Genomic DNA, 11051 nt, shown 5'->3' on the forward strand with positions numbered 1-11051 from the left:
AGCTGCTTTGAAGGGACAGAGGGAGGCCTGTGGTCAGTGGACTCTGAGTCCTTCCCTTGTTTTTAGGCAGTGTCATTGTGCCTCATTAACATTGCAAATAATCAGCAGCCAGGTGCCAGTAGCTCATGTCTGAAATCCTAGCTCCTCAGAGGCCGAGATCTGAGGATCATAGTTTGAAGCCAGCCCACACAGAAAAGTCTGTGGGATCCGGATCTGCAATTAACCACCCAAAAACCGGAAGTAGAGGTGTGGTTCAAGTGCTGGAGTGCCAGCCTTGAGTGAAAAAAAAATCTCAAAGGCAGAGGCCAGGCCCTGAGTTCAAGTCCCAGAGAAGGAAGGGAGGGAGAAAGGAACAAACTAAATGAGAGATGGAAGGAGGTAGGGAAGGGAATGAGTAGCTCAAACCAAATTTGTTGTTTAAGATGATCGAGTCATTTTAGAGTTACTTTGTTATTTTTTTTTTTTTTGAACTCAGGGTCTGGTGTTGTCCCTCAGTTGTTTTTGCTAAAGGCTAGCATTCTAACACAGCCACAGCTCCACTTTCAGCTTTTCGTTGTTGTTGTTCATTGGAGATGAGTGTCACGAACTTCTTTTTTTTTTTTTGCCACTCCTGGGCTTGAGCTCAGGGCCTGAGCACTGTCCTTGGGCTTTCTCAAGGCTAGAGCTCTACCACTTGAGCCTCAGCACCACTTCTGGCTTGTCTCTATGTATGTAGTACCGAGGAATTGAACCTGGGTCTTCATGCATGCTAGGCAAGCACTCTACCACTAGGCCAAACTCCCGGCCCTGTCATGAACTTCTTTACCTGAACTAGCTTCAAACAGAGATCGTCAGATCTCAGCCTCTTGCGTATTAGGTGCAAGCCACCAGTGCCTAGCTTTGGAGTTGCTGTTTTAAATTCATCCTGTGGATCATTAGCCTCTACTCTTGTTCCTAGATAGTGCATTTGAGAAAAAAAAATGGGTTTGCTTAGAAGACGGCAGTAAAGCACAGGGAGGAGTGGAAAGAAGAAGTTTGTGTGTGTGTGTGTGTGTGTGTGTGTGTGTGTGTGTGTGTGTGTGTGTGTGTTGGGGCTTGAAATCAGTGAGTAAAATCTTCACTCACACTTTGCTTTTTTTTATTCAAGACTGGTACTCTACCACTTGAGCCACAACTCCACTTCTGGCTTTTTGCTGGTTAACTGGAGTCTTGTGGACTTTTCTGCCCAGGCTGTCTTCAAACCACAGTCCTCAGCTCTCAGCCTTCTGCATAGCTAGGTTTACATGCTTGAGCCACCAGTGCTCTGCTATGTTTTTTATTCTTCACTGTTTTTCCTTACCCCCTTTTCTGTCCAAAAATAAATGGCTGGATAAATGAATGAATCACCAGCTGCCGTATCATTAATGCCTGACAGCTAAAGGCATTGAGGTGCTAGTATTGTTTGTATGTGTTTTTCCACGGATGGACGGGAGAGCTTAGCCTGCTTTGAACAGCTGCTGATGTGGTCCCTGCTGATTTGGGAGCCAGCTGTCCAGTGTCATCGCCAGCTGGGAAATCCCGGTGTCCACGCCCAGTGGGCTGGGTGCAGGGGGAGGGGCACAGCAGGGTTTGCAGGAGAAGGGGCCCCGAGGGACTGGTTCATCCTGTGACTCTGTGTGTCTGTGGTTTGTTCAGGATGTTAGAGCACAGGCCACCATTCCCCTCCTGGGCTATATCGTGGATGATGTGCCCCGGAGCGCAGATCTGCCCCACAGCTTCAAACTGACCCAGTCCAAGTCTGCACACAGCTTCGCAGCTGACACCGAGGACCTGAAACAGAAGTGGCTGAAAATCATCCTGGTGGCCGTCACAGGTGAGACCCCAGAGGGTGCCGAAGAGCACTTAGCCGCCACGGAAGAGCAGACTGACCCGAAGAACAAATCTGACTCCTGAACTTCAGGGGAAGCTGCGGCCCCAAGACAGTCCATAGCTCTCTCTCCTGGTCCCCTCGAGCCTCACGGTGAACACTAGAGGCTTGTCAATGCATCTGCTGGGGATCTTGTTCCTTTCCGTTTGTGTCCTCTGAGTAAGGTCAATACGCAGAGCCATTGTCTGGATACAGTTTGGAAATAATGTGAAAAAATGGAGCTTTTTCTTTTTGAAGTGAGCTATCTGTGAATGTGGACATTCATCTTGAGGTTAGAATGGGCCACTTTGATTTAAGAAGTCCCTCAGTGCCAGGTGCTGGTGGTTCACTCCTGTCATTCTAGCTGCTCAGCAGGCTGAGATCTGAGGATCATGGTTTGAAGCCAGCCAAAGCAAGAAAGTGGATGAGACCCTGATCTCCAGTTAACTAGCAAAAAACTGGAGGTGGAGCTGTGGCTCAAGTAGTAGGCATGCGAGTCTTGAGCAAAGAGAAAAAAAAAAGCGAAAGTGAGAGTGCAAGGCCCTGAGTTCAAGCTCCAGTACTGGCATACACCCAAAAATTTCCCTCAGTGTCCTTTTCCCATTTAGGAACTATAACCGTTTAAAAGATATACCTCCTTGTTGCCATGGTGAAAAGTACAGGGACAGTTTAGGGTATTGTATTTATTTTGTTTATAAATCTCAAGCTGCATACATGATCTATGTTATTTTAAAAAGAAGAAAAAGGACAGATTGTTGATGCTCAGAGTTTTGACTTATTAAGAAAAGATAATACTTGTTTTTGTAGATGTACTCTGAAGAACACATTATCTAAAGCAAATAGAGATTGTCTGTATATAGGGGTAAAAAATAAATATTCAATGTATACATGCTTAGCTCCTCAACTTTAGGTGCACATCCTTCTCTATTTATTTTTTAAATAGAAAGCACGTCTTATCTTGGAATGGAACAGTATTCTAAAGTTTGGACATGTTCTGTTGATTTATGTTTAATTGATTGGCCTCTAAGTGTATTGATATTTTTGTAATAAGAAAAAGCAATTTATGTGACATGGGATATATTAGTGAATTCCAACAGTATTTTTTAGAGGACTATTATTTTATTTTTGTTCTGTGCCTATTTAAAACAGCCTCTCATAGAAGGTGCTATTAATACCTATTTAAATACATGATGAGCATTTAGTGTTTTAGTTTTATATTGAAATTAGGGTGCGTTTTAGTCAGAGGGGTGGCCAAAGTCATACGGGTTATTTTACATTTTACCATAATATATAATGGTTGTAGTAGCTAGCGTCAACAATGTTCAAAAATTGTTTTACCAAAACTTGAACTACGTACGACACCTTAGCTTACATAAAACTAAGACATATGGGACCTTCATTTATTGTCATGTTTTCCTTTTCCATAAAGCTGTTATGCCTGGTTGAATAAGGAGTACATACAAAGAATGCTTAAGGTGATTTGTGGGCCTGTTCCTCTGGCAGATCATAAGCAAAGTTCAGACATCATAACCCATGCTTGGTTAGAGTATGGTAGACAGCTAAGAAAGGAAAATTTGGAAAGCCACCTCAGAGAAAAGAGAAGGAAAAGCAATTTTGAAAAGGAATATTTTAATGACAGGTTTTTGGAAGTACAAATGATTGAAGAAAATATGGTGAATTTGTTTTTCCCTTTTTATCCTCTGGAATTTCAGTACACAAATTTTGATTTCTTGACATGAAGACCAATCTTCCTTACACTGTAGTTGTGGTTAAACATGAAGGGGTGGGGGGATATAAGATGTTATTTTATTTTTCTAACGTTAAATTCTTTTGTCATTTAACATTGAAGTAACTATTTGAGCAACAAAAAAGCTTGCTTCTTATGCTCTATTAAATCAGAACCAAACTAAAAGACATTTTACATTCTTCTCTTTTCTAGTCACCAACTGTAGTGGTTATATGTAAGGGAAAAAGCAAGAAATACAGGGAGAGATGGCCCTCAGGTCTCAGGCCTTGGGCCCTCAGTTGACTGATCTAATGAAACTACAGGATAGGTGATGCATGGCTTTGACCAATCAAGATCGGAGAGACAATGAAAATGTTGTATGGTTGTGAAGGAAGACATCATTTGGATGTGGCCAGTACAGTGGATCTGTGTGCCACTTGGAAGATTTATGTCCAATTATTTTTAGAAATTGTTTGAACAACAATATGATCACACTTCTGCTAGCATAGTTCCAGAACAGAAGTCACATAGACCCATTCATTCAGTGTTGCTTAAATATGATTGTTGAAAGAAAGCTGTTACCATTCACTGTCTTTCTTTCTTTTTTTTCAATGCAAAGCAATGTCATTCTTCACCTTTTACCTCCCATTCTTGAGGCCAGCACAACAGAGAAGAGAAGCAGCCTGTCTCATTTATATTTTACTAGAGAATCACTAGTACTGCCAAGCATAGTACACACCTATGATCCTGTCTACTCAGGAGGTTGCGATTTGAGGATCAAGGTTCAAAGCCAGCCTAGGCAGAAAAATCTGTGCGGCTCTTGTCTCCAATAATCCAGCAAACAGCTGAAAGTGGAGGTGTAGCTCAAGTGGTAGAGTACCAGCCTTGAAAAGAAAAGTCAAGCAAAAGCCAGAATCCCCAAGTTCAAGCTACAGAACTGGCACAAAATAAAATAAGACAAATGTTGATTTCCTATGACAGCATCATCCACAAGCTTATAGCAAATTAACTTCATAGCTGTTAAATTATAATTCATATTGCTGAGTACAGACAGGAAAGGAATGAGGGTGTCATTCTTTGCATTCAAATGGTATAAAAAAGTGTGAGAATGATTGAAATATGGTATAAATATATGTGGAGAAATAATAATAAAACTCCCCTGTAACTAATATTATTAGTTAAAAACAAGAGCAAAGGATATGGAGCGAGAAACAATTCCATGTGCACTAGTTTCCCTGTTCTTTCCTTTTTTATCTTTTTGTCTTTCTTGAAACTGAATTGGGCATATAGACTGATACATTTATTAGATGACCTATCCCAATTTTTTAAAAACATACCAGGTTTATTTTATAGGAGCTAACTTTTTTATGTACCCTGTGGTGTTTTTTTTATAAATACTTGATCTAGTCATAACTTTGTAAATGTGACTTTGTAAATGTGGCACCACAGTGGTTTTTGGGGATTCACAGACATCTTCTAGAAACCATTTTTTTGTCAACAGTACTTTTGGAAATTGGAGATTCTGCTTTTCTTATCTCTACTTTGTGGAGACAGGGTGGAGGGATTTTTGTCCCCCTTCATATTTTAGATCTCATTTTTTTTGTTTAGTTTTAAATATATCCAAAGCCTTAAGTTATCCGAATATGTGCTTCATCCTATTTCTCTAATCCTTAAGCCTGGGCATCAACAGGAGGCAGCTCTGTCTCTAAAGAACAAAGATCATTTTTATAGGTTATCATACTGCAGTGCAGAGTAGAAGATTAATACTTGATTCGCTACATCACATGATATTGTGTTGATGAGGCTAACATAAGCACATGGTATATTCATAAGCGAAACTAAAGGCAAGAATATCTTAATGTTCATTCTTAAGTGTTGTATGCTCCAAAAATCTATTAGTATAAGAACTGTGGCTAGCCAGGCACCAGTGGCTCCAGCATGTCATACTGGCTTCTTAGGAGGCTGCAGTCTGAGGATCAAGGTTCAAAGATAGTCGAGATTGGAAAGGCCATGAGACTCTTTATCTTAAATTAACCAGCAAAAAGCTGAAAGTGGAGCTGCTGTTCAAGTGGTAGAGTATGAAGCCTTGAGGGGAAAAAGCTAAGGGCAAGAACAAGGCCCTAAATTTAAGCCCAGTACCTGCACAAATATAAGTAAGAATTATGGCTAACTAGTACCTGTTGTTAAGAGCTATTGACATCGATAGTGTGTTATTTTTCTGCTCTATTCATATCCAGTCTTACTAGAATCAAACTACTTTTTTCCCCACTTCTGTCTACTATAGCTTTCTGTAGATTTAGAAAATAGGAATATTACAGAGAGACACCAGGTCTACTTAAAAGCCCTATCTGTGAATTTCTACATGTATGTATATATGTAAAAATTAGTGATTTTTTTTTCAATTCTCTTTTCACAGGAATGAAATTTTTATAGAAAAAAATTTTAACTTAAGTATTTTAACATAAATTATTTATGTGGATTTTTAATGTATAATTCATCTTTATCACATATGTCCCTCAATCACAATTAGTCATAGGAAGATAAGTTTGCTTTCTTTACAGATAAGAGAGGAATGAGATTAAAAAGTAGCAGGGGGAGGGACAAAACAAAGAGAGAAATAACAAGGAGACAGGAGTAGAAAGACTACTGGTCTCAGAACAGAGCAATGTATGTTAGAGAAAAAAATGTATGTATATATCAAATCATACAAGGGATAAACTATAAAATTTATTTGCTGGGCACTCGTGGCTCACACCTGTAATCCTACTCAGGAGGCTGAGATCCAAGGCACTCAGTTCAAAACCAGGCCCAGTAGCAAATAGCCAGAAGTGGAAGGTGGAAGTGTGGCTCAACTGATAGGTGGCAGCCTTGAGTGAAAAAGCCAAGCCAGACAGGAAGTCCTGAATTCAAGTCCCAGTACTGGCACCAAAAATAAACAAAAACCAAATTTACAGGAAGTTGTGCTGTGGCTCAAATGGTACTCAAATGGTAGAGTGCTAGCTTTGAACTGAAGAGCTCAGGGACAGCACTGAGGCCCAGAGTTCAAGCCCCATGACGGACCAAAAACAAATCTACATACTTGCATGCTAATGTATTGTATCCAGGCTTTGACCTTAGCCCCTAAATTATAGACTAGACTGTCTTCCTTCCTTCCTTCCTTCCTTCTTTCATGCTCGCTCGCACGCGCGCGCGCGCGCTCTCTCTCTCTCTCTCTCTCTCTCTCTCTCTCTCTCTCTCTCTCTCTCCTAAAAGTAATTTCAGTGGGGCGCTGGTGACTCACACTTGTAATCCTAGCTACTTAGGAGGCTGAAAACTGAGGATTGTGATGCAAAGCCAGCCCAGGCATAAAATCCATGAGACTTATCTCCAGTTAACCACCAGAAAACCGGAAGTGGCACTGTGGCTCTAATGGTAGAGCACTAGCCTTGATCTGAAGAGCTCAGGGACAGCACCCAGGCCGAGTTCAAGCTCCACCATCGACAAAAAAAAAAAAAAGAAAGAAAGAAAAAAAAATTCAAGCCAGTGACCTATGACTCATGCCTATAATGTTAGCTAGGCAGGAGTCAGATTTGAGGATCAGTGTTCAAAGCCCAGGCAGACAAATCTGAGACACTCTTATCTTGAATTAACTAGCAAAAAGCTGAAGTGGAGCTATGGCTGAAGTGAAAGAGCACAAGCATTGATCAAAATAGCCAAGCAAGAGTGAAAGGTCCTGAGTTTAAGCCCCAGTACCACACACACACATACACACCTGTCCAACACCCATTGGTAGCTTACAGCTATAATTCTAGCTACTCAGGAGGATAAGATTCAAGGATTATGGTTTGAAGTTGCTCAGGCAGGAAAGACTGTGAGGCTTTCATAATCACCCATCAAAAAGGCAGAAGTAGAGCTGTGGCTCAAGTGGTAGAGGACTAGCCCTGAATAGAAAAGCTCAAGGGCAGGCCCTGAGTTTAAATAACAGGACAGGCACAACACACACACACACACACATACATTCTTTAAACCATTTTCTGTGTTTTTCATTGAGGCAAACATCCATGTAAAGTCAGTCTGTTATTCTTGGGACTGAATTCATCAGGTTTTCTGGGTCTTAGCTATGTTTTAAGAGGATATAGCACATGGTGTCTATGGAAGAATTTGCTTGTCTGGGTTACTGAGCTGCAAGAGACCTATCCCTTTTCCTAAAATTCATCATAGATTTAGTGAAAAATTAAATGAAGAAATCTTAGTATATTTTAATAAGTGAATAACAAATATATAAAGTGAAATATAGGTTTGGAACACACAATAGTCTGTATGGATCATTACAATAACAGAATTGCATTATAACAATATAGATATTGGAATGTACTATGTGGTTTTCATTAGCAAAACAATCAGATTTGTATATAAAACCAGACTAGCATTTTATCTTGTGAGTGGCAATTGACTGATATTTAAAAAATAAGTATTATCTTGATTTTTCTTTTGATTTGTTGATGAAGTTGGAAAGGGTGTGTCAGAATCTTGACAGTTAACTGTAATGTGAAAAATGTATTCACAATTCTTCTTTTCCAGCTATACGAATGTAAACTCCTTGCCGATAGTGTACATATTGTGTAACATATGTATATTTGGTCATAAAGCGAATAAATTGAAAACATTGTAAAATTAAGCACTTTACTTCCTACCTAAATATTGAACATTTGTATCTTGTAAATAAATACATCCTTAAATCAGTTTTGAAGTGTTACATGTTTGGTTTTTTTCCTGCTAGTATTATGTATGTTCTGCTCAATGATTTTCATTTTGCTGCTCAGAAAAGAGTTACTCCAAGCTGGATGCTGGTAGTTCATGTCTGTTATCCTAGCTACTCAGGAGACTGAGATGTGAGGATCCTGGTTTGAAGCCAGCACAGCAGGAAAGTACATGAGGCTCTTCCAATTAACCACCCAAAGATCTGTGGCTCCAGTGGCAAAGTAACCCTTGAGCAAGAGTTGAGGGACAGTTCCTAGGCTCTGAGTTCAAGTTCTAGGACTGCCCCCCCAAAACAAAAATACCATGCTTTGCAGAAATTCACTGAAATTCTTGTACAAATGTGTGCAAGTGTGAAATTCTCTGAACAAGTGTGTTATGCTTAAACAGGAAAGGAACTTATCCTGAGGGGCTACTTTGTGATTTTTTCAGTGTCTGGTCAGTGTGTGTCTTTGTGGAATCCAGGCATTCATGCCATCATAGTGTTATGTACACACATCAGATCAGCCATGGCAGAAAAAGTAAAACCACTAAACTCTGCGAATAATCACATTGTATCCATTTTTTTGTTTGGTTCGCCCATTGTCTGAGTGTGTGTTTGGCTTGAGCAATGCCCTAGCATTAAGTTAAACCCCCCCCCCCACACACACACAGAAATAAGCCAGGTGCCGATGGTTCATGCCTATAATCCTAGCTACTCAGGAGGCTGTGATCTGAAGTTCCTGCCTTGACACTAGCCTGAGCAAACAAATCTGACAGACTATTTTCAGTTAACCAGCAAAGGGCTGGGAGTTTGGCCTAATGGTAGAGTGCTCGCCTAGCATGCACGAAGACCTGGGTTTGACTCCTGGGCACCACATACTAGAAAAAAGCCAGATTTGGTGTTGTGGCTCAAGTGGTAGAGCTCTAGCCTTGAGAAAACCCAAGGACAGTGCTCAGGCCCTGAGCCCAACCCTGGACTGACAAAAGAAAAAAATACAACTCAATTAACCAGCAAAAATTAACCAGGAGAGCTATGGTTCAAGTTGGAGAATGTCAGCCTTGAGTGAAAAACCTAAGGCCCTGCTTGAGTTCGAACTTGAGTACCAGCATACACACACACAAAGTAAAATGATCAAGGAAATTCTGGGATGGCCACGGCATGTAATTTGTTCTTCTTCTATATCCACTGAGCCAGGACACTTTCTCAGCCTGGTTCCTTGCCTATGAGGGCAGAGTCTGCAGGCATTCCTCATTGTCATAGTGGACTCAAGGTGCTTGCTACTAATACATAATAGGAAAAAGCCGGAAGAGACAGGCAAATGGGTGGGATACAGACAGATCACCCTTCTAGTATGCCCTGAGCCCAGTGTCACCAGTGTCCCATCCTCTCAACATGGATGAATCAAAACCAAGATTGTCAGCTATGACATTGTAACTCTTGTCTTCCTTTTTCTCTTGCCTCCCCCGACCTGGTTTCCCTCTTGTTCAAAATGCAAAACAGACAACATCTAACCCAAAAGGCTTCCTGGGCATTAAGCAATTTCCTGAGATTCCTAATCTGTAGTAGGGGAATTCTTTAGAAATAAGATCCCTTGAGGAAAGTGACTCTCTTTTATCTGTTCTATGAAATCCAGGAACTCAGGAAGAAAGAAGGTCTGCATCTCAGAGCAATGCAATGTGATCCGTGGCAAATAGTGTTTCAGAGTTGCTGTCCTTAAGTGGCCATGATCTATGATGGCTAAACTTTCTTCTGAGAGCCTTCTCTATTTTTCTAGTTCAGTGCCTACTTAGGGTATTTCCTCTGCCTGCTCCTCAATGTTCTATTGAATTTAGAAATGAAACAGGGAGCTAGGGAAGAGTTAGTTCTTGATAACTAACTTAAGAAATCCATTAAGCCAGAGCTGGTGGCTCACACCTGTAACACTAGGTACTAAGGAGGCTGAGATCATGGTTTAAAGCCAGGCCAGGCAGGAAAGTCCATGAGACTCTCATCTCAAATGAGAACAGAAATGCCAGAAGTACAGCAGTGGCTCAAGTGATAGAGCACTAGCCTTGAACACAAAGAGGCTCAGGGATAGCACCCGTGCTCTGAGTTCAGGATAATACAGGCATAATTGTACATGTCTAATTTGTTTTGTCAGTTGTGTGGCTTGAACTCGGGGCCTGGGCAGTGTCCCTGAGCCACAGCACCCCTTCTGGTTTTTGAGTGGTCTCATGGGAACTTTTCTGCCTTGTCTGACTTCAACCCACAATCCTCAGATCTCAGCCTCCCTAAACAGCTAGAATTACAGGTGTGCAGCACCAGTGCCCAGCTCTAATGTGTTTTGACTGGGAACCCTGCTCTACAGAGACACTATGATGACTATCCTGTGACATCACTGTTCTAACTGGTGACTTCAGAATTTGGCAAAGCAGGGGAAGAGAGTGACAGGATGAAGCAAGCCTATGCATTGACACAGCCTAGAAGAAATGCGTATCACTGTTTCTCATGTTTACTTCGAAACTACTCATATGGCACTGCCTAATTGCAAAGGAGGCTGGGGAATTTTTTGAGAACCCACAGGAATATTTGATGAAATACATTTCTGTCATATTCTGTATTATAGAGTTCCTCCCACTACCTGAAGATACCTGGAAGTCCTAACCTAGTATTTCACAATGGGAACTTACTTGGAAATTGTGATTGTGTGTGTGTGTGTGTGTGTGTGTGTGTGTGTGTGTGTGTGTATGTGTACGTGTATG

The 11051-nt window shown here is 41.0% G+C and overlaps 1 protein-coding gene across 2 annotated transcripts in view; it reads left to right on the top strand.

Moving 5' to 3' along the window:
- Positions 1-6753, top strand: part of Fgd4 (FYVE, RhoGEF and PH domain containing 4) — a 177407-nt gene extending 170654 nt beyond the window's left edge. For both annotated transcript variants that reach the window (XM_090319510.1, XM_090319519.1), the window contains exon 17: positions 1654-6753. In XM_090319510.1, the coding sequence (XP_090175636.1) occupies positions 1654-1911 (258 nt within the window). In that variant the 3' untranslated portion in view covers positions 1912-6753. The remainder of the gene's footprint in view (positions 1-1653) is intronic.
- The last annotated feature ends 4298 nt before the right edge of the window (positions 6754-11051 follow it).

The sequence above is a fragment of the Megascapheus bottae genome, chromosome 2 (genome assembly GCF_031878675.1).
Source record: "Megascapheus bottae isolate mThoBot1 chromosome 2, mThoBot2.hap1, whole genome shotgun sequence".
NCBI classification, from domain to species: Eukaryota; Metazoa; Chordata; class Mammalia; order Rodentia; family Geomyidae; genus Megascapheus; species Megascapheus bottae.